At 44.7% G+C, this 24,461-nt stretch overlaps 1 protein-coding gene across 1 annotated transcript in view; it reads right to left on the bottom strand.

Annotated features, from left to right (window-relative positions):
• gse1b (Gse1 coiled-coil protein b) overlaps positions 1-16,486 on the bottom strand; it is a 338,894-nt gene extending 322,408 nt beyond the window's left edge. Inside the window, exon 1 of the mRNA XM_057857114.1 lies at positions 13,795-16,486. Coding sequence (XP_057713097.1) covers positions 13,795-16,116 — 2,322 coding nt within the window. The 5' untranslated portion in view covers positions 16,117-16,486. The remainder of the gene's footprint in view (positions 1-13,794) is intronic.
• Positions 16,487-24,461: the final 7,975 nt, after the last annotated feature.

Here is a 24,461-nt window from a genome sequence, read left to right as displayed (position 1 = left end):
AGTATTGTGTTTTCTTGTGGTCACTGTTTACCACATTAGTCATGTAGCATATTTAAACCACCCTTTTTTGATATTACAATGTTTAAGTATTTTCTTAAGGCATCTTTAGTATGTTCTGTCTGTATGCATCCAAGCAAAACAAGCTGGTAGTACTTTGTGTGTCAAATTCGCCTCTAGTAGCATATTTCACCTGTGTAGCACATTTTGGAAGAAAAACGTTTTTTTTTTCCCCGACTCTCGTCACGTCTCATCCCGTCTTTCCTGTTCATTTTGCTTTTGCTGCTCGTTTTGCGAAATATCGGCAGTGCTGTCATGCTCATCAATATTCCTCTCGGGTTCAAATTGAAAGGGCTGAACAGATGACAGGTTTATGTTGCTAGAGTCATACTCTGGAAGCCCAGCAGCATAACCATGTGATGTCACCGCCCTGCGACGTCATCAACAATGGCGACCGACTAGTTAAACTAATTTTACAAATTGTATAAAAACGAAAACATCAAGAGTGGTTTCACTATCAAATTATTCTTGTCATGTTCTGCTGCTGGTTAGATTGTGTTTTGTTGCAGAGCTGATTGTGGGGGCGTTCCCGACGTCGCACCTGCAGCCGATGCAGGCTCATCAACACTGCATTTAAGCACGGAAGATCTCAAAGTCAGCTGCCGAGATATTTGCTTTGCTGATCGCTATTTGACATCTCGCACTATAGTCTCTAGTCTTTATATTACGTATCCGCTGCCTAGGATTTTTGTTCGTCTGCTGCCTCCTTTTGAATCTCTACCTTGTGCAGGTATTCGAGTATTGTATTTTTTGCCTTTTTCTCACCTGCTTGGTCTGTGCCCGCAACAAGTCGTCCCACCGTGCTCCCTCCGGCCTCCTGCGACAACTACCAATTCCATCCCGTCTGTGGTCTCACCTCGCCTTGGATTTCGTCTCTGGGCTTCCTGTGTCCCAGGGAAAGACGGTGGTGCTGACAGTCGTTGACAGGTTCTCAAAGATGGCCCACTTCATTCCTCTGCCCAAGTTGCCTTCTTCACTACAGACTGCGAACATACTCGTGAGCCACGTTTTTCGAATCCATGGCATTCCTACTGACTTGGTGTCCGACAGGGGTCCTCAGTTTGTCTCGCGAGTATGGAAGGCCTTCTGCAAAGCAAGTGGGGCTTGTCATCAGGGTACCACTATCAAACTAACGGCCAGACTGAGCGGGCAAACCAAGACCTCGCCGCTGCTCTTCGGTGCGTCTGCCACCAGCACCCGTCTTCCTGGTCCACCCATATCCCTTGGGTGGAGTACGCGCACAACACGCTCGTCAGCACTGCCACAGGTATGTCGCCTTACAAGACCGCTTACGGCTACCAGCCCCCTGTGTTCCCTACCCAGGAGTCGAGCGTCTCCATACCCTCGGTGCAGCACCACCTGCGACGAGCCCATAAAGTTTAGCGGGATGCTCGTGCAGCGCTTTCAAGGACGGCAGAGCGCAACCAGCAGTTGGCTGATCGTCACCGAAGACCAGCCCCCCAGTATCAGCCAGGCCAGGAGGTCTGGCTTTCAACAAAGGACTTGAACATTGCTGGGGTCTCGAAGAAGCTGGGTCCCCGCTTCATCGGACCATATAAAGTTGATAAGGTCGTCAACCCGGTGGCAGTGAGGCTCACGCTGCCTCCATCCCTCAGGATTCACCTAACAATTCTAACTCTTAATAATGTTTATCTTTTTAAGAACTACTAGTCTTTCTATCCGTAGATCCCTTTAAGGGGCGCCCACATCACCCGCCAGACCAGGCACGCCTTGTAAAGCCATATTCACTGGTGAATAGTCACCGATGTGACAGGACAGTATTTGAGGATAGTGATCCAAAGTGGAAAGAATATCACTTGCACGTCACATGTCCAAATTTATTCTTTTTCCCTTTCCCCACGAACGCGAGTCATCCATTGGATTATTGATAAAACACTCATTTCTAAATATATTCCTTCACTTGTGCTAGTGTTAGGCTTTACTCCACCTCTCGACAAATATGCAAGCTGTTAGTTTGTTAAGAAGGCAACTTCATGGTTTATAGAGAAACAGAGTATGATTTAAGACGTTAGAATTACATTGCATGGATGGGATTTTATGACTTGCATTATGTGAAGTTTTAACCATGACTATCAGTCAAACGATAACTCATTCACAACTTTCATCCAAATTGGCACAAACACCTTGTATTATCTCCAGAAGTACTGTATCTCACTCGCCGTCTCACTGGAGGGCTGTAGTTGTCACATGTGCTACGAAATACAATAAATACCTACAGCACAAACTCACAGCAACAAAGAATTGCTTTATTTAACCCAACATCACTGCCCAATTTATCATTTCCACCATTTGGTGCCATAACAAACTCTCCCAAAAGCTGTTACTATTATTCACTCCACTCAACTGGATTATGACTTTCATTTGTCAACATAGGCTTGTGAGCATGAATTCAGCATTAGCTAAGCTAGTTCTGTCACTAGCAATAAAATGAAACTCGACATGCAATTTTAAAAGCACCTTTTTCTTCTGTTAACTTTGCAGCTAAAGTAGCATGTTAACTTCCGAAGGAGAAAACATTTGGAGGTAGATTCAAAATATAAGAATTGAAATGATTCAAAGACGACTTTGTTATAGCAACCAATTATCCATTCACTTTACCAGCTATCTTGTTCAGGATCAAACAAACATTGACAGGTGACCTTTCACATTCAAATTTACATGGATACTGAGAGGGAATTGAAGTCGTGCAGGGAGTCAGTCAAAAAAAATAAACATAGTCTACATAGGGGATCCCCAACCACCGGGCCGAGGACTGGTACCGGTCCGTCGCGCATTTGCTACCGGACCACAGAGAATTGCAAAAATTTGTTAACAACCACAATCTGGCCTCTGCCTCTTGACTAATTCAAGTAGAGATTTGTGTACGTCCCCTCTAGTGGTTGGCCGCCATTACAGGGGTGTTTGCACACCTAAAGACCCCATTCACACCGCCTCCCTGACTTGTGCCGCCATATTGTCCGTCAACTCATCGTGTTTAAATATTACGGCTACGTACATTCCTCCTATTACTGCGTGTTTTTCTGCTTGTCTAAGGAATCACCGCCTAGTAAACAAACCCAAAAACCTTCCTGACAATCGTTAACATTGATTAATCAAAATGGCGTGTGTGGCGGTTGGTTGCAGTAACAGAGAAGATAATCGGTCATTTTAGTAGTTACTATGTGCCCATTGTTAAAAGGGCAAATCTCTAAAGCAGCACGGTTTGTTTATCGCGATCCATGATGCGTTTGTGTCAACAGCCGTCAGAGAGCGGCGAAAACATCAATAGTTGTGGTACCAACACAATCGCAGAAATCATCAGACGGAGACTACGAAGCTCGTGGGCACGGTCGTTCAACAAGAAGGTGAGCGCAGAAACAGGTGTTGTGCTGAAAAATAGCCGCCCTGCGTGAAATGCCCCCCCCTGACGGGAGCGCCCACACGGAAACGACATTCTTGTACCGTGAATATGTATTATTTTACTCTGCTTGAACTAATAAACCCCTTACTTGCACATGCTCAAAGGGTCCCATGTTGCCTGTTGCCTGGGGCCCCCGGGGAACCTTGCTACGCCTCTGGGGGGGACATTTCACGCGGGGCGGCTATTTTTCGACGCACACACCAGCCCGTTGTCGAAACGCCGATCAAGTTTCATTTTACAATCGTGACAATGGTGACGCTCAGATGCCCAAATGTCGGTTTATATTCGGGCCGGTGCCAATTTTGGGTACCCGACTCCTCATCGTGACATAAACTGGAGCATGACTAGAAATTTTGTGGTCTCAGGACGAGCTCTGACGCACGGGACCGGACCGGACGGGAGGAAACATCGATTTGGGCATCAAATATGGATCTGGCGACTGGATCGTCCGAAGCTTTTCCAAATAACGGCTTTTATGCAACTCATCCAATGAGTTTACAGCGTCTGAAAGCACCAGGGCTTCCATAATTTGCAAGTGAATCCACCTTTAGAAACTACGATCATTGACAATACGGACACACAATAACGGACAATATGGCGGCACAATACAGCACTCACGTGATTGTGTGACGTTGGTGATTGGGGTCTATAGCAGCCCATCGTCAGTCAATGTAAACAGTAACGTAAGCTGCTGTTGGATGTGTGCTTTGGACAGCTTTTTTACAGGGAAAAGGCCACCTGTTGAGCTCGAAGAGGAGCCTACAACCAAGTCCATTCTGCATAATATGAAAGATAGCAAATGAGGCAACAAAAGCGGATGCACTGAGAGCATCATACCTCGAGGCGAACCGTACTGCTAAAGCCAACAAACCTTTCACGAATGGGGAAGAACTCATTATGCCTGCGACCAAAGATATTTGCCATCAAGTTTTAGGAGAGGCCGCTGTTAAAAAAGGTTGATTCAGCGTATGGTGAATTACGTTTTCCCTGGACTTAAGACAAGGGGATGGAAATGAACATTATTTTATATTTACTCTAATTTTCTGCCACATATTGCCAGTCTGTGAAAAAAAGGCCCACATCACACTGCTCCACGGTGCAAAAAGGTTGGGGACCACCGGTTAACATCATCTGTGATGATTTTGACTGGTAAAATCTACTGTTCATAAGATTTCCAAAAACATTGTATGTATGTATGGTGAATCTGAATTAGTATCTAATATTGTTTCCTAAATGATTGAATGCAGTCGCTGACCACACTTTTCTTTATAAGGGCAGGATATTTTGTTATTCCTCCATTGGAACCTCTTGGATTGTTGTGCTGGTGCACTTAATCAAGTGTCTAGCTTAGTTACTTTAACGGAATAGCAGGAGATTCAGGGAATTATGCATGCAGTGTGCTCCATTTCTTGATATTTGTGGAATTTATTTCAAAGCCAAATATCATGACGGTATAATGGGAACAAAGAAATACATCTATTTAAAATAACATGCAGTAGTGTGCTATACAGGCTGAAGGCTTCCTACTCTACTGGCAAATTCCTGACCTATAGAAGGCTGCCCTCAGCTGGCTAACTCCAAACTTTTCATTCATTCATTCATTCATTCTATAAATTCTCTATTAAATAATCCGGCAATACAAAAAAAAAAAAAAATCAAATCAGTTTCCAAGGATCAATAGATAGTGACCCATGCTACATAGCTACCAAGTTTCAAGATGATCAGTTCTTGCATGACGGAGGAGTAGGACTTCAAACTCAGATTCCACAAGAAGAAAAACAACAACTACTACTACTATTTCAGGGGCGCTTTGACAGGCCTTCAGTCTGTAAAAATGAATATATTTAAGGTTTAGTGTCGCTATTGTTCTAGTTTCTCATGTGCCCCATTGGGAAAATTAATGCCCAATCTTGCACTACAGGATCAAAAAGGTCAATATTTTCCTTATATACACTGACCTCCATCATGGCCCTTGAGGTTCTGACGTCAAGCCCCTGAGCACCAGTTTCTTTCCATTGTCTGCCCATGACTTTAATGCCAGGAGGGGAAAACACAACAAGCCAAGAACAGAAGCGTGACACTCTAATTCTTCATTCATTCTTTCTGCTCTCAATGGCATTCCTTTCTATGGTAACAGGAAGTGAAGAAGAAGCTCAACTGGAACTCCTTGATTAAATCTCAAAGAGCTAGAGTTAGTATTTGATCTTTACCACTTCCAAGGAAGTTACCATTCTTAGGAATTTCAGTTTTGAACACCATTCATGATATTACAAGTATTGGAAATCCATCTGTAGACTGCTTGACCCACAATTTTTCAAAAAATTTACTGTTCTATAAAAAACAGTGTATGCACAATGTGCTTGTCGAGCTGACCAGAGTCTATTGTCTTATTGCTTGACTTGCATATTCTCTCATTTATGCTTGTGCACCTTCCAGACACATATTCTCCCATCAAAACTTCTGACGCACTCACTGTGAGTAATCAGCTAATGCGTGTGTGACCACTTAAGAGGTGTGACCAATTAAAGTCAAAGAGTCGCTTTAAATCCTCAGGCATGGATTTTTCCTGAGTACTGAGAATGCCATAGAATTCCATTTGGACAATCTATCACACTTAAAGTGTGAACTGACTTCATTCATAATCTATCAGCGAGAATAATGCATTACATTATCACACTTAAAGTGTGTACATCCCTAGTTGAGTCATCAGACAAACATTGGAGCGCCTTAACTTCTGTGTTCTTCACAGAATTAGAATTGGGCGAGAACGCAAGACTCACAGACGTGTTCAGAAAGTGAGTTGTTAAACCAGTTTGCGTACGTGAAAATGTATTTGAAATTAAGTCAACTGAATACTTAAAGATTTGCTGTTAGATTCATGTCAGTCCTTCAGAATCTATCAGTGAGAAAACTGCACGACAGTATTCAAACATTGGTTTTCCTTGGGTTGAGTTGTTATTTTTCAGTGAATTATTTAAACTATTATTCATTTCTCTTCTGAGTGCAGCTGATACAGTTAATCCTCCCTCAGTCAAAACCCCACTATTTTTCTTCTCTTTTACTTCCAATTGTTCACGCTAGTTAATTTGTTTATATCCTATTTAAGCTTCACTTCCTGATCCAAAGTGCAATTTTGACCTCCCCCTCATTCCGCCGCTACGACATAAATCTTGCTTGGCAGTGCCGTGAGAAGCCTGGCATGTTTTTCTTTTGAGAGAAAATACCCTCTACACAGGATACCAGATCTGCAGTGACAACACACATGTGATAGGATAGGTCACAACCATCTATATTAACCACTTGCGTACACAATGTGAGAGAAAAGAGTGTATTATACCCCTTTCCCACTGGCCAAAAAACCCATGTCAACCCCCTAACAATTGGCTTTTGGTGGCAGTGGGAAAGGTGCAGCGACCCGCCTCGACCCGTGTCAATCAACCCGCCAAGTGACCCGCGTTAAAATCACTTCAGCTCTGATCGTCATGCAGTGTGAAAGCAAAACCCCGGGTCAACAGTCAACACCCTAATCTACGTGGTGACGTAGGCTCTTACGTGATGCGTCATAACAACGTGCCATTCGCCTCCTATTTAACATGCCCCACAACCGTAATTACGTCGAGGCTCACAACAAAGCTAGTAGAAGAAGAAGACTTCACGTCGCCTACGTTGCCTCAGCACAAGCAGAGTGTTGATCCTTTGCCGCATGTCGACCAATTTGAGGGCAGTAAAAAGCATGAAAACAGAGAACACAAACGGAAAGGAGGCTTCCATGTTGCTCTGCATTGTTTACTTCCTTGAACTGAATGAATTCGGGAGCACTTGTCGACGCATATCTTAGCGTGGTGACGTCACGTAACCTTACGCACGACTGAGGAGGGGTGGGGGGTTAGACGGGTGAAAAAAAAAAAAAAAAGACACAGCTTTTTTTTTTCTCAATGGGAAAGGTGCCAAATGCCAATTGCTAGTGGGTTGCATCGGCTTGGAAAAAATGCGCGTTGACCCACTAGTTTCAGTGGGAAAGGGGCATTAGAAAGTGTGAATAACGATTATTTTAAATTGTGCTGGAATGTGACATAAATTGGATAAAGGTGATAGCTTTCTGCGCCTGCTCTGTGTTTTATTTCACTGATAATAGTACAGTAGTCAGTGTATGTTGTACAGTCCATGTTTATGATAGAGTTAAAAAAATGAATCTACTGATATCCGTTTGTAAGGACAAGAAAAGCGTATCAATAGCAAGCTCCTCAATCAATACAAAATCCGCCATTAATCCAGGAATACATAGAGTGTTGAGCTGTGCATTGGCTATCGCAAGGCTAGAAATCGGTTTTCCGAGGCTTCCCATAGTTTTCATTTTTAAAAGCACTCACATAATAGTGTTTTCAGTTTTAAAACACCTTGAGTGGTCACTATAACAGGTGGTACCAAGTAGCTAGTATGAAGGAGGAAGTAGCAGCATCAAAACCAAAGACTCCAGTCTTGGATCAAATTCTAAATAAATTCCTTAAAGGGATCCACAGATAGAAAGGCTTGTATGTAGTTCAAAAAAGATAAACGTTATTATGAGTTAAAATAATTTGATATTGAAAGCATTCTTGATGTTTTCTTTTTTATACAATTTGTAAAATTAGTTTAACTAGTAGGTGGCTAGCCTGGTACTCCAGACTCACCGCTGTTCCAGCTATTGAGGGGCCGTTTACATTGTGACTCTCCGAGAATACGAAAAATGTCAAATTTGCATTTGCATTTGCGTCTCCATTTGAACAATGTCGCGATTCCGCATGAAAACGATGTAGTATTCATGCCAGGCCCTAGGGGGCAGTGCAGATTTACTGGGCGACAGAGAATGATGCAGAGAATGATCCCTCAGCCCGGAAAAAAATATGCCCGCCCACTCGAAGCAATGTCATTTTTATTTTGCTAAAAAAGGCACAAAAATTGAAACGTTCAACATATTTAATTTAAAAATATTATTAAAACAGTAAATTAAAGCCGACATTCCGCCATATTTGCTGTTTTTAATGTTTAGTAGCACCGCTGCGCACGCCCAATGTGACGTGTACGAGTGCTGACGTTAACGACGCGGTCTCGCGCTGCAGGAGCCTTTGACATGCATGCTGAGGAAGCCCCCCTCAACCCCCCGTAATCGGATTCTTCCACTTTGGAGGTAGGATTCAGAATTTTTCGTCTTCGCCGACACCATATGCACGCGAGGTGAGTCCGCAACTCAGTCATTGCGTCTTTGTGTCGCAGAGTCGCCATGTAAATTGCCCCTGAGTCTGGCCACTATTAAGCGGATAAAATTTCCAGGGCGGAGCAAGCCACAGCAAACAGACAGCGGAGTGGACCAATCAGCGACGGGCGGGACGAGGGACTTGTGCGCGGAAGTAAACATACGAGGAGAGCGGAGTTTATTCAACATGGCTAGCGCGACACAGACTGTTGTCAATGACTTGTGTCGATGTGTTTTTGGTAATTTAAACTGATTTTACCGTGGATTGGAACATATTCTCGGCTCTCCTGTTCGCCATCTGTGTTGGTGCTGTGGAGACGACTTCCGATGCGGAAGAGTGACGTTGCCCGTTAAGAACACGTCACGCAAATAAACGAATCTGATTTGTCGATTTATTTTGTACTTGCTCGAGAGGCCGTTTATGGGCTGGGTCCCAGACTATACTCTCAGTGTTTGAAAAACTCAGGGAGAACAGTCTGGCCGTGCCAGGCAAGTAAGTCGCCATTGTTGTTGACGTCGCAGGTTGGTGACTAGGGGTGTGACAAAATATCGAAATGGTGATATATCGTGATATTTTGTATCCCAAAAGGTTATCGATATGCTTTTGTCAAGAATCGAGATATAGTTTTAAAAAGGTGTAAAAAGGTTTTTTTTTTAATTATTATTTTTAAAGGAACCATCAAGTTGCTACCAAAATCTTCCACCATATTAATGTCTCGGTTAACTCTAAGGCTGCCATTGACAGTGCTCGACGCCCAATCCATTTAGACTGGGAAACGTTTGTTCATTCAAACCCAGAGCATTCACAGTCATTAGGTCCGATTTCCGGGGCATTTACAGGTTACTTGCTGTTCATTTTAGGGCATTTACAGGTCATTTCCTGTTGAGTTTGAGAGTCACTGCCTATATATTTGGTTGATTCCCAGGTCACTTCCTGTTCTGTAACTCAAAATAAACAGGAAGTGAGCCATAAAATACCCCAAAATCAACAGGAAGTGACTGAAAATCAACAGGTAAATGACCTTAAATGGCCTAAAATGACCTCGTTGCCTGGCATTGGCTGCTACTGACGGCCATAGACGTTCAATCTGTTTGAAGTGGGAGGGATGGCAGCTTCATTTGCTCCCACCCTCCCAGTTCAAATGGATTGGACATCTACTACTACTAAATAAGATACTGCGAGGTACAATAAGGTACTGATTATTCGACTAAAAGAAAAAAAAAACGACTGGAGGCAAAATGACGAAAGAGACTCGTCGTTAAGTTGAAATCACATAAATCGAGTACGTCGTAACCCGGGGACTACCTGTATTGCACATTTCTTACCCATTTTCCCCCCAACTGCCAAAGCAAGAGGCTACAGTATACTTCCGCTGAATTTTACACTTTTGTGTTGTCACAGATTACTTGAAAAAGTAATTTAATTACTGATTACGCCTCAAAAAAGTAATCTAGTTACTACTGATTACTTTATCATTAAAGTAACTAAGTTACTTTAAAAGTAATTTATCAGTTACTTTTTATCAATTTTTCTCCCTTTGCAGCCTCAACATAAGAATGACAACAGAAAAATGTCATCGTACGTAATTGCATTTTTCACATGAGGCTTAATATTCAAGTTAGCAGGGGTTTAGTTGTAGGAGTTGATTTCAACTACCATTGACTCGCGCTAGCTTAGCCACTTCGGAGCCCTAAACTAACAAATAACTGACAAACTGCACAGAATTTGTTCAAATCAACTCCAACGACTAATTAACTCAAAGATTAAGCCTAATGTCAAAAATCCTGAACTTCCCCTTTAAAATAAACACCATAAAATATAGCCATTAAAATGTTGTCTATAAAAGTTGTAAAGCAATAAAACAAACAACAAAAATGAATGAAATGACCAAGAATCCTTCAAAGTATGTCATAATGGGTCCAAATTATTTTTCGAACAGATCATGTGACTATAGCACTTTAAAGACGGTCGTTTGCTTTGCTTAACCCAAACTACAGCTGAGGAGGCAAGATGGATATTTAGAATTTCTCTAAACCTAAGCTTTCAAAAGCTTCAACAACAACTGAGCTTGAACCGATGATTGAGCAAGAGCAGTATCAAAAAGTACTGGCTGTCTCGTTACCTGTAGCCTTTATTTCGAGTTTTGTCGCGTTGTGCTGTAATACCAAGTGGTGCTTGAATTGGATGCTTTTGGCGGTCTTTTTGAGCCAGCGCAAAGTTCGCAACACACGGAGATATTTTTGTCATCTTTACTGGACAAAAATCTGAAGTAATGGCTGTATTTCCAGTGAGCAAAGCAGCCAATTGTAGTATATATCCCGCCTCTTTCATTGCATCCTGATAGTGCTGCAACGATTAATTGATTAACTCGAGTATTCGATTAGAAAAAAATGTTCGAATTAAATTTTGCTGCTTCGAATATTTGTTTAATTAAAGTGCCGTTGTAATGGTTTGTTTTGAAAATGTTTGCATTAAGAGTTATTGATTTGGGTGGATACATTGCCCTCTAGTCCGCCTCATTTCACATGGCTTAATCCAGCTGCTCCCTGTTAAGACCAACATAAGCTAATAATGTAATTTATTTTATAGGTATATTTAGTCATTTTATGTGGGAATATGTGTGTGAACCATTTGTTAAGAGCATTGTAAAAAAAAAAAAAAAAAAAAATTAGCATTTCATAGCATTTAAGCTAGCGGACTTTTGCTATGTAAGTTAGCCAATTGTTCTTAGATCCTCATTTATTTCTATTTTTATACCATTTGAGGCTCAGCTCAGGTATTTTACGTTATGTTCCTTTTTCGATACTCGATTATTCGAACTAACTAGTTAATCGATCAATCCACTACTAAATTAATCGATAGCTGCAGTCCTACATCCTGACAAGGTAGCAAGGCTATGTTGTTTTGGCCGCAAACTCCCAGCGCTCAGGACTCAAACAGCATGGTAGTACACGTGACTCGTTTTTTTTCCATCTCTGATTAGAAAATGTGACATGTGATGTCACTCCCATGCCTACAGTATTCTTCATTCTACAAACATTATGAGGCAATAACAAAATAGTAATGCACCGGCATCAAGGAAAGTAACTTCAATTACATTACTGATTTAGAAAAATGAAAGCGTGAGATTGATCGTTACTGAAAGAAATCAGATTACAGTAACGCGTTACTGACAACACTGAATAAGACTATTTTTTTTCTTAAATTTTATGATTCCATTCAAAAAATGCCATGCAGGTCTTTTTGCATGGCAGTAATGACATTCTTCACTTGAGATTTTGTTAAATCTATTAAATCTCACCACACCCTACAACTGCAATGAAATATCTTGTCAAGCATAAAACATGACCCAAGAGGACAAAACACCTGTTCCCTGAAGTCCTATCCACCTCTCTCTCTGTCCCTCTCTAACATACACACAGAGTCACACTTCCCAACAGAGACAAAGTCACTTAATACAGATTACTAGCTCACACAGGCCAAAAGGACTGTGCCACCTGCAAGCACCCCAGTCCAAAACGATCACCCGAAACCTTTCCACACATGACACTTCTCCCATTCCGCGACACCTCAGTCTCAATAAGCAAAAACCTATCCCATAATTAGACTCAATGTTAGGAGTACCCTCTATGAGCTCATCTGAGAACATGGGTGACCGTTTGGACCAATATCAACAGTATAAAAACAAGTAGTAACAACCAGTAGACTTTTGACATAAATATTTGCTGAACGTGGCTCCGTATCTGTAGAATAACTTCGAAGGAAGTAAAAAACTTCCGTTATCTTCAGGGACAGATAGAAAATGAGGTGGACAGCTCCCGACAGCTGGCGTGAGCGTGCTTCCATTTTGAGATTGCCGAGTGCGAATGGCATTCACAGATGTTTGTCTTATGTCCTGCGAGGCTGTACAGTCGGTAACTGTTTGCATGAGAGAGCGGTTCACGGGGCCAACTGGCGGTCTAAAGGCTCCTCAGCGCTTCATTAAAATATCACAAGCACTCACACAGCCCCACTGGCTCCCATTTGCATTCTCCACCCTCGGCTTTAAAACAGCAGGATGAAAATTTTACTCAAGGAAAAATGACATTAAAGCATGATTAAAAAAAAAGGAGTATTGCAGTGAAACATGAGATATTTATAATTTTGAATGGGAAGTGGATTTAGTGTGGAAAACTGACAATCATTTACTTAAGTCAAAAAGGGGGAAAAAAGACACTTTTGGCCTTCCATGACCATTGTCGTTATTAATATATTATTGTATGACAAAATATTTTCTATTTAAATCCTGCTTTTGTAAAATAATAATAATAATAATTATAATACAAAAATTTAAATAAATAATAAAACAATCCAGTACCAGTATTTAAGAACAGAAATTTGTAAAATAAATAAATAAATAAATAAATAAATAAATATTTTAGAGAGTAAATGAAGTTAGGGCAAAATTTTCAGATTTTTAGCAGATAACATCAAATGTAATGTTTGTGGGAAATGTTGCAGCAGTGATTTAACTCTTTTTTAATGCATGATTAGAGAAGATGAAGCCCAAAAACCTTTTAGCAACTTCCAACACAATTCTTAAGGATTGATTGTGTACTGTATGTTGAGGAAACACTAAATGAAAATGTCAACATTGGCCATTGCCAAAGAAACTGTGATGCTTAAGGTAGGCATTCTCAGCCCTGCTTGTTCAAGTAAACACAAGGCTGGCGTTGGCCTTCAGCCCCCATTTACTTTACTTCAAGTGTTTACAGAGGGTGTTGATGTTTGTGTCATTGTAGTTCAATACTACAAGACCCCAAGTTACTTACATAAAACTAGACTGCATGAGATTACTAACCACTACCACTATCTTATTTACCAAAGAACAAAAAAAAACTGTTTAATGTTAGCTTGTATGTGACAGAAATTCAATTATGCAAAACGTCAACATCGCTTGCTATTGAAAACTATGAGGTCATTCCAGGACAAATGCATTGACAAGCACATATTGTGAGGAAAGTAGGGAGCATGAAAGCATAATTAAACAAGGCTGGCAGCCTTCATTGCATGGTGAAAAGGGAATATGTAAAAATAACCAACCTGTTGTCCCGGTTGTGGTGAGGTTAATTGTACTTCTCTCTCTTCATCTGAGGTTCCATGTTGCATCCTCTCTCTGTCCTCCGGTACGCTTTGGCCCACCTGAACCATGGCCTTACAATCCACACACGAGCCAACCATCAGCCTCCTTCCGTCATCCACCATGAGCGTGTGAGCACTGCGCGGCGCATAGAGGAAGACAGGTAGCCTAGCCACAGTGACCACGGACAGTCGCCCTTGCCTGTGCTGCTCCTGCCTGCAGAAAAAGCACACAAACACCTCACAGGTGTACTGGCGGGCCCAAGGAGAGCTTGAAGAGCCAGATGTCGAGGGTGTGGTGGGGCCCAGGCCTCGGCTTTCGTGCTGGGCCCACTGATTGTGCAGGTCGTGGTAGCAAAGGGTGCAGGCCGACACCAGGCCTGTGGAATCAACTGGCTTGGCTCGAGGAGCAGGCGGATGCACTGTGAGGAACGGGAAGAATGGCTCCTTCTCACCACAACGTCCAGGAGGGTTGACATGAAGCTGGAACTCACAGCCCGTAGATAAGTCCGATCCACATAAGTAACACACTGACGCAGAGCTCTTAGACGACATCCCTGTTTGAGAACGAGCAGAACCGAACCCTTCGATGGCCATGACGGAATGGTACCTGACCAGAAAGGAGCTGACAGAGGTGATGAGGTCTTCACTGAGACAAAGGCGATAAGCACTCCAGATGTCCTCAAGGATTAAAAGACACTGTGAGCAGCAGTGCACACACCCATTTCGCATTGGCCGGGCATTGGGTGGGCAGGGGAGCATATTGATGAAGGGAAAATACATCACACTGCGAGACTTCCCCAAACTAGCTTGCGCGTGCACTACTTTATCTGCTCCGCACTCCTGACCGCATAAAAAACAGGCCTCACAGGCACCCTTGGGGTCAGAGCCCATCGGCTGAGTAGGCCTGTTCTGCAAGTTCAGCGGGACAACATAGAGGCGTTGTAGCACAGGAACCTCAGCCGTTTGGAAGTTGTGCCACTGTTGCATGAGTGAGGTGTGACAGCTCCCGCACACTAGGGTGGCACCTGCGGAACTGATGGGTAATGCACCTGGAGGGGGGCTGTGCAGCCACAGGAAGGGAAAAAAAGGTTCCCCCGGTGCCGTTTCCTGCTTTTGGACACTCACTTTATAACTCCCGCCTCGCCCAAATTCAGTTCCGCAGATGAAGCACACGCATCCATCTGCATTTGACTCTACATTGTGATGCAATTGTGCAACTTTGGGGGTCAAAAGGTCACCAGTAGAACCACGGTGTGTGACATTTTTACGACGGTGAATGTCCCCATCTTCATCACTTGTGATGTTAATCTCATCCTCATCCGAGTTGCTCCCTCTTGGAACATCGTGATTACATTTAGAGTGGCAGGTGGTGGAAGGATAACCAGGTGAGACGTGTTTCCCAGTCCCATCCTCCAACCACAACCTGTTGCGCATAATGACTCCGTTGTCCAGCACAGGTGGGTCAGGGAAATTATTATCACGGCTCCGCTGGGGTACGCTCTCCTGGAACTTTGCCAAAGAAAATGTTGTCTGGCACACGTTATTCATCAGTTTAGGTGCACGTCTCGTAGACAGCACGCTTTCTGGATTTGGTGACCCTGGGTAGACTCCAACCGGACAGCGTTGGAGTGTCCGGGGGGAATCGGGGCTGTTTTTAACACAGTTTTTCCTGTTTACCTCTCTCTGTGATTTACCAGCTGCTCTCAGACACTTGTCCTTGTTCCCTCCGCCCCTGTCCACCACCTCCATCTCCTGGTCTGACATGTTGTCAGAGAAGGATGAGAAGTCCGACTCGGCTCCTCCATCGTAGTTGTGACTGCCGGTGCTGATCCTCCTCTCCAGCTCGTAGGAGATGTTCCACTCCTGCGGGACCCGGCGAGAATCGCACTGGTAGGGCCGCTTTAGCCAGTACATGCGTTTCTCAATGGGCGTCCTGCTCCTCTCAAAGGAGTTCCACTGCTCCGCGAGGAAGCAGTGACACACGGCGCACACCAGCGCGTGACCCTCCGGGCTCAGCTCACTCGCACCTGGAGCTGGCTCCTGGTTTTGAAGGAAAGGGAAAAAGGGAAATCGTTCCTTTTGATAGGTCACTTGCAGCCTTAGCTCCTTCCCTGCCGTTACCCCGCTTCCGCATATAAAACAGTGCACGAGTCCCCCCAGGCCGTTGCGGTCGGCTCTGGAAGTGTTGACCGGCAAAGGGCTATCCTCGCCGGGCATGGACGCAGCCATGAGTCGGTGTTTCCGAGTTAAGAGCGCCAGTTCCTTGTCACGGGGGGAATGCATTTTGTTAGAAAGAACCGACGCCAGGCTACATGGTATAAGTCCTTCTCATGCTCCCTCTCTCGTATCTCCAAGTTAAGCAATGCATTTCAGTCCAGTGGATGATAAGAGAGACGACAGTCCATTGAAACTACAGCAGCGTGCAGCGAAGGCAGCAAAGCGATGACTTGGGTCTCCCACAAATAAATCCACTTTAACGAGACGACAACCCGCGCAGGTTTTTGTAGCTTGTAGTCCATACGCTGGTTTACACGGGAGGTCCAGGAGAAACATGGCAGCGGAACTCAGCCTCCTTGGCGAACTTTTTCTGCTTTGCCTCGGCGCTACAAAGTTTGGCTGCGAACTCGCTCGCAATTCAGCGCCATCCCAGACTCTCGGCACCCGCCGAGACACCCCCAAAAGGCAAACCCCCCGACACACACACACACACACGACTTCCCCCCTCTCGAACAGCCTCCCCCCCGCTCTGCTCATTTATGATTCGGGAGATTTTGAGCAAATTCTCATGCACGCTGCCCACATGCGTCAGCACAAGCAGTATGCACGGGATTTCCACTGAAGCATGCGTGATGCACTTCATAGGGGAAGTCGCTTACTAGTAACACATATAGCGCTTAAAAACACTGACATCCTATTATACAGCTCAGTATTAAAGTTAAAACAGTTCGCCTATAGTCGATGCAACGAGAGACAATTGGGATCATGTATTTATATTGAGGGATATGTATTAAATATTATTCCAAATATTTAAACAACCTAAAACTATCTATTCAGCGTGTGAATTAAGCAAAAGGAGGGAAATAAAAGTAATAATAATAATTAAAAATAAATAACATTGATGCTGATTTAAAACATTGTCCTACAATGTAAGGTTTATGAACTTGTGGGGAAAAAAAGTTCAGCTGTAGAGAGAATGCGTTAACTTCACAGGGATGTTAACACATTGAAGTCCTCGTGGTCCATCGTGGTTCACGCTGTCATTACTTACAATTATAGCCACTGTAGCAGCAACTTCAATCATTCATATTTCCAACACTACCACACAGTGTCAAACCAGTGAACTGCACCACCCTGTTCAAACTCATTTGCAATTTGTCTCTTACAGTACACGTATTTTACTGTAATCACTGTAATAATTTACCAAATATTTTATTTGGTGAACTAATATTGACCTATACACTGCTGGCCAAAAGTATTGGCACCCCTGCAATTCGGTCAGATAATGCTCAATTTCTCCCAGAAAATGATTGAAATTACAAACGATTTGGTAGTAATCTCTTTTATTTTCCTTGCAATAAAGTAACACAAAAGAGAATGGGAAAAGAATCAAATCATTATCATTTTACACAAAGCTCTAAAAATCGGCCGGACAAAAGTATTGGCACCGTTTAAAACATGATGTGATGCTTCTCTAATTTATGTAATTAACAGCACCTGTTACTTACCTGTGGCACAGAACAGTTGATGGCAATAACTAAATCACACTTGCAGCCAGTTAAAATGGATTAAAGTTGACTCAACCTCTGTCCTGTGTCCTTGTGTGTACCACATTGAGCACAGAGAAAAGAAAGACGACCAAAGAACTGTCTGAGGACTTGAGAAGCAAAATTGTGAGGAAGCATGGGCAATCTCAAGGCTACAAGTCCATCTCCAAAGACCTGAATGTTCCTGTGTCTATGTGCGCAGTGTCATCAATAAGTGTAAAGCCCATGGCACTGTGGCTAACCTCCATAAATGTGGACGGAAAAGAAAAATTGACGAGAAATTTCAACGAAAGATTGTGTGGATGGTGGATAAAGAACCTCAATTAACATCCAAACACGTTCAAGCTCTCCTGCAGTCCGAGGGTACCAACAGTGTCAACCCGTACTATCCGTCGGCGTCTGAATGAAAAGGGACTCTATGGTAGGATGCCCAGGAAGACCCCACTTCTGACCCAGAGGTTGGAGCTTGCCAAAACTTACCTAAGAAAGCCAAAAACATTTTGGAAGAATGTTCTCTGATGAGATGAGACAAAAGTAGAGCTTTTGGGGAAAAGGCATCAACATAGAATTCACAGGAAAAGAACACAGTCCCCGCATTCAAACATGGTGGAGGTTCCCTGATGATTTGGGGTTGCTTTGCTGCTTCTGGCACTGGACTGTTTGATCGTGTGCATGGCATTATTAAGTCTGAAGACTACCAACGAATTTTACAGTATAAAGTAGGGCCCAGTGTGAGAAAGCTGGGTCTCCCTCAGAGGTCATGGGTCTTCCAGCAGGACAATGACCCAAAACACACTTCAAAAAGCACTAGAAAATGGTTTGAGAGAAAGCATTGGATACGTCTAAGGTGGCCAGCAATGAGTCCAGACCTGAATCCCATAGAACACCTGTGGAAAGATCTGAAAATGGCAGTTTGGAGAAGGCAACCGTCAAATCTCAGAGACCTGGAGCAGTTGGCCAGAGAAGAATGGTCTAAAATTGCAGCAGAGCATTGTAAGAATCTCATTGATGTACAACAGGAGTGGTTCCTCGCAGTTATTTTGTCTAAAGGTTGTGCTACCAAGTATTAGGCTGAGGGTGCCAATACTTTTGTCTGACCCATTTTTGGAGTTTTGTGTAAAATGATAATGATTAAAAAAAAAAAAAAAAAAACATTCCCATTCTCTTTTGTGTTTTTTAATTGCAAGCAAAATAAATGAAGATATTACTACCAAAGCATTTGTAATTGCAATAATTTTCTGGGAAAACTTGAGCATTATCTGACAGAATTGCAGGGGTGCCAATAGGGATGGGAATTGATAGGATTTTTACGATTCCGATTCCATTATCGATATTGCTTAACGATTCGATTCTTTATCGATTCTCTTATCGATTCTAATTTGGGGAAAAAGAAGAACAAACGTTTTGATTGGCATTGAGTTTGTTTAATCAGAAGTCACAACCTTAAAAACTCACAACAAGGTCAAAAGAGGCCCAAAGCCTCAATATTAACTGTGGCAATAAGTGGCAAATGCACAAGAATGTAACATTTTACTGAAACATTTTTCTAATAGAAAAAATAAATAAATAAATGGTATATATTGGCATATAGGTCATTGGTCTGCCGTTAGCAATATGTGTTAAACTTGCAGGGATCCCCAAACTTTTTCCAGTGAGGGCCGCATAACTTTTCCCTTCTCTGATGAGGGGCCGGGGTCAGTTTGTAACAGAAAAATTGTGACGATTGCAGGAGTGCCTAGATGTAAAAAAATTTTGTTTTTCAGAATGCCACAATCAAATAACCCTTTCTGGATATTTCACGGAACAAAAGTAAATAAAATAAAAACAATAATATAAATAATAATAACACTATTAATCAAATAGATAATAACCAAATAACCCTCTCTGAGTTCTTCACAGAAAAAGGCCAGAAAATAATTAACAATATTGAGAAAGAAAAAAAAAAATCAAAATGCTCTCTGGTATAGAGCCTACCCACGTGACGTCACAACTCCACCCTCCTGACTGGTGCCGCCCAATTGTCCGTCAACACATCGTGTTTACCTGTTACGGCTACGTACATTCCTCCTATTTACGGCGTGTTTTTCTGCTCGTTAACATTAATAATCAAAATGGTGAAGGCGTGTGTGGCGGTCGGTTGCAATAACAGAGAAGATAGACGGAGAGACTTGAAGTTCTACCGGATTCCGAGAGACCCGGTGAGGAGAGCGAGATGGGCTGCTGCAATTCGACGAGAAAACTGGGCTCCAAATGATTACCACAGATTATGTAGTAGTCATTTTATATCTGGTAAAATGCATTTAATATATATTTAGAGGGTTTTGGGCTGACAACAACAATTAAGATCATTGCTAGGCTAATCGCCGACAACATACACGTATGTATGTAGTGAGAGTGCTATCGCTAAACCATATAAACATTAAAAGCCCTAGCTTCATTGACAAATGACATGAAATACATTAGACCTGACAGTGGATGTTAGCAAGAACAAAAGATTTTGAATTGATAATTTCGTAACTCACCTTTCCAAGCACAAGATAGATTCCTGCCGAATTTTCGTGGACGAGGACCTGTTTCACCCAACCAGCAACAAAGTATTTATAAGCCTCCGAGCTCTTAAAGTTTTTCAAACTTTCGTGAGAATAGGCTGATTTTGTGTGGACAAGATAGTTGTAAATATCAGGGTAGCTAGCAGATGTCAGGCAAAGACGGCGAAGACAGCGGGTCGAAAAACATCGATTTAGGCATCAAATATGGATCTGGCGAATGGATAAACTGAAGCTTTTCCACATAACGCCTTTTATGCAACGCATCCAGTGAGTTTACGGCATCCGAAAGCACCGGGTCTTCCATGAAATGCATTATAAATTGCTCGATTAATTCAGACCATTGATAATACAGACACAAAATGACAGACAATGGGGCGGAACAATACAGCGATCACGTGATTTTGTGACGTCGGTGGGTAGGGTCTATTGTTCAGGGGGCCGGACCAAATGTCGGGGCGGGCCGTATTTGGCCCGCGGGCCGTAGTTTGGGGACCCCTGTTAAAGTATTATTTACCAGTATATTGAAATGCATGCCTTTTAGTTTTTATGGTGCTTTCACGCTCAAGTGGGGGCGCCCTTGCGCTTCCTCACACGAAGAACAACGCGCTCACGTGAAGAAGAAGAAATGCGCATCCAAGCGAGTGAGTGAGTTAGTGAGAGAGGGAAGCACTGCTGCGACCCTACGTTCTTTGTTAATGCTTGTAAAATATCTACAGAGGCAACGCCTGTATGTATCATCTTTTGTGTTGTTGTTGTGTGTTTCCACTCGCGATCGGACACTTAAATCCAGTTGTGTAGTGGTTTGAACGATGTGCTAATGCTAGCGAACGCATGCTAACTGTTTTGTTATTACTGAATTAGCCGATAATCATCGCTGATTTACGTTGATGCAAACCTGTTTGTTATTGGGGACGAAATTGATTTGTTTCATTTTTATTTTTAGTTTCACTCTTCAAGTGATGGTTGAATAAAGTCAGCAAATTATACCAACGTCTTCTGTATCGTCATTTCGGAGTTTAGCTAGCTGTATAGCTGTCTCGGTGAGGACAGTGCAGTCTATTCCCTCCCGATGCAGTTATCTCCACCTTCCCTCCAAATGCAGTTATCTCCACCTTGCAATGATTGCAAGTCGTTTTGTTGTAATTTTTCCTCGTGAAGTGAAGACACCCTTTCGAGCGTTTGAACCTACGTGCTGTCATTGTTATGTTTACAGCGGCAATGCTCGTGCTAAACCATCGTAACCTTTCATTTTCACCCTCTTTCCTGGTGAAGTGTAGCCAAACTTTGGAGCGGGTGGTTATTGGCGCCATGCTAGTTTTTAAAAAAATTTTTTTTAAACCTGTCCTGTTCAGCTGTTTGACACAGAGAATGGAAGTCTAAGTGCCCGGATTCTGAACAGTTTTAATGTTTCACATTGAGAGTCTGACATACTCCCATTGTGATCATTCAAAATACCTTTTTATTATGACAAAGCAGCGAACAGGAAGGGATTATGGGGGGACAGAAGAAAAGAAATACAAGAGAAGAAAGAAAAGAAACATACACAAACAACAAGAAATACATTGAACATCTAAACTAGTTACTAATATGCTGGTGCTATCGTCAACGAGATGTATTTCCGGTTTACACCATGTGGGGGCCTATTGGCCAGTGAAAGAGGAGAATGGGGGTGGGGGTGTCTATAAGACTATAAGCTAAGTGATCGAAAGGGGTAGAGTGTACACAAATCAGTTCTGTGATCTAGAACCCAGTAATCGTGTGAATCTCTTATGAGTGTAAGCCCGTTGGCGACCAACCCTACGCCGCCGCATCGCCAATCCCGGCACCGGAACCCCCAACCCGAGCATGCCCTACCACATCCAGCAGCACGCAAGCCCCACCGGGCGCGCGACAGCCACGCAGACGGGCGGAGAAACCGCGCGGGCGCCAACCCAGGGCCACGGCCCCCACCCAGCCAGCCCGGGGAGGGAGGGCGGTCGGGGTGGTGGGGGGGCCATGCACAGCCCATCCCTCCTCCCGCCGCCCAGCAAAGGAGCCATCGTCCCCCCCCCGGGACCCAGGGTGGTCCCCCGGGCCACCCGCGCGCCCATCAACCGGCCTTCAGGGATGGCAGGAGGGGACGCATCACCAACCCCACGCCTACACCCACCCCCGCCCGCCCACCCGGGCCACGAGCCACAGCCCCCCAACCGGCACGGCACGCCACGCCACTGGACCCCCAACGGTCCACCAAGCCCCAGGCAAGGCAGGGTCCCCCGCCGGTGCAGGCGACACCCCGCTGATACACCGGCGCCCAGCCAGCGACCCGCGACGGAGCGCAGGGCGGATGCCCAGCCAGAGAAGAGAGGGGAAGGCGGAGGCAGGAGAACGCCCAGGAACTGCCACGGGGTGATGCAAGATCGGAAACCCGACCCCCCAACCCACTCCCGCGGCCGGCAGCCGAGGCAGAGGGGAGGCCACACCCCGGGAGCCACGCCATATAGAAAAAGTGTGGGACCCACCTACCACCCTATTACTGTGGCTGCCAGGTTTCCGACTGGCAGCCATCACCCAGCACCGTGATGGGGGTGTGAGGGGAGGGTAGTGCAATGTATGCATTAAAATAGGAGAGCTTGGCTTGGGGCAGTGGGACCGCAGCATGGAGTTTCTGCCCAGCCGCCCGTCCCACCGCCCTTTGCCGGAGCTCTCCTGTGGAGTATGATGTGTGTGGTGCATTTAAAAAAGGTGCAGGGATGGCGGGGCCTGTGGTGAGGAGGCAGCCGTGAGGCCCCCCCCCCCCAACAGGTCCCAACCATCCCACAACCTTGGTGTGTGGTGCATTAAAAACAGGGGGGAGTCGGGCTGGGACTGTAAAGCCCCGTCCCAACTCTCCCCGGAGAAATGTATGAGCATGTAAGTGCCAGGGTGAAAAATATTTACAGTGCCGAAGTGAGAAGTGCGTGAGTTAAGAGGCAGGCTCCCGCGGGCGTGGCCCCGTCCACCAGAACTACCGGCCCCAGGGCGGAAGAAGCGTCAGGGCCCCGATCAATCCCCGCCCCAGACCACCCACGGCGCCTCCGCGACCGCCCACCCACCGAGCACCCACCCCGCACCCCGAGCAGGCGCCACACCAAGCGCCGGCGACCAGGGGGCGTCCACCCCACCGGCAAGGGACAGCAAGCCTTACCCTAGGCCCCGCGGGCCCCGCCAATGACCCCGCCGGCCGGGGGGCAGCGGCGGCCGCTGCGGCCCAGGGAGGCGGACAGGGCCGGAAACAGACCAAGGGGAGGGAAGCACACCCCCCACAACCCACCCCCGGGCCAAGAGGGGCGCGCGGTATGGCACCAGAGGGCACCTCCCCGGCACCCGGTACAGGGAGACGCGGCTCCGGCCGGGCGGACCTGGGAGGGAACCATGGCTGCCGCATACACCCCCCGGCCCCTACCCCAACTCCACCCCACCCCGGCCGGCCGGGGAAGGGCCGCGGCCCCGGACCGGCCCCGGACCGGCACCCGCGCGGCCCCCCCACTCGCCCACGACACCAGCGCACGCCCGACGGGACCCCCCGCACAGCCAGACGCAACCAGACAAGCCCTGGCCGAAAATCCCGGGGGCCAAGACCGGCGGCGGGACGGCCCAGGGCAGGACGCCAACAAACTCCACCTGTAAAGCTGACAGAAGAAGAGGTTTATCAAACACCATTAGATGTATGCCAAGGACCAGTGAAGTGTATTATTTACGCATAGTTCCTTAATTGTTCCAAGTCTGATAAGTAGTATATAGGGTGTTCCTAAAAAAGTTGCATATGTTCCCCAGTAGCTGGAAACCAAATTGTCTATGAGTATCCTTGTAAAATAAGCCCATTGACCGACTAAACTATGAAGGAAGAAAAATTATTTATTACATGCTGTTGGGAGTGTATAAAACAGTTCGGATTTAAACATGTCCAGTTTCCAGCTGCAGAAGGATGCATACAACTTCCCTGGACACCCCGCATACATCAATTTATGTTTACATTTTTATTATTTTTGTGGCATTCCTTCGCAGGTGAGAGAGAATCCTTATTCTATATTCATCATTCTTGCGACCGTTTCCCACTGTTGTTCGTATTTGTCCATTTTATTTGTCTGTTTGGCAGATATTTTCTCTAATGTTATATATTCAATGATTAGATTTAGCCATTGGTTAATGCTAATGTTTTGTTTGTTTTTCCAATTCAACAATATTGTTTTTTTGGCTATCGTTAGACTTGCTAGTAGTGGACGGGTTTGATGGATAGAGATATTCACTGTATTCAGATCGCCAAGCAGACAAAGAGTTGGAGACAATGGAATCC

Source organism: Corythoichthys intestinalis, chromosome 1, assembly GCF_030265065.1.
Source record: "Corythoichthys intestinalis isolate RoL2023-P3 chromosome 1, ASM3026506v1, whole genome shotgun sequence".
NCBI classification, from domain to species: domain Eukaryota; kingdom Metazoa; phylum Chordata; class Actinopteri; order Syngnathiformes; family Syngnathidae; genus Corythoichthys; species Corythoichthys intestinalis.
The sequence above is the reverse complement of the archived record's forward strand: the minus strand, read 5'-3'. Positions and strand labels throughout refer to the sequence as shown.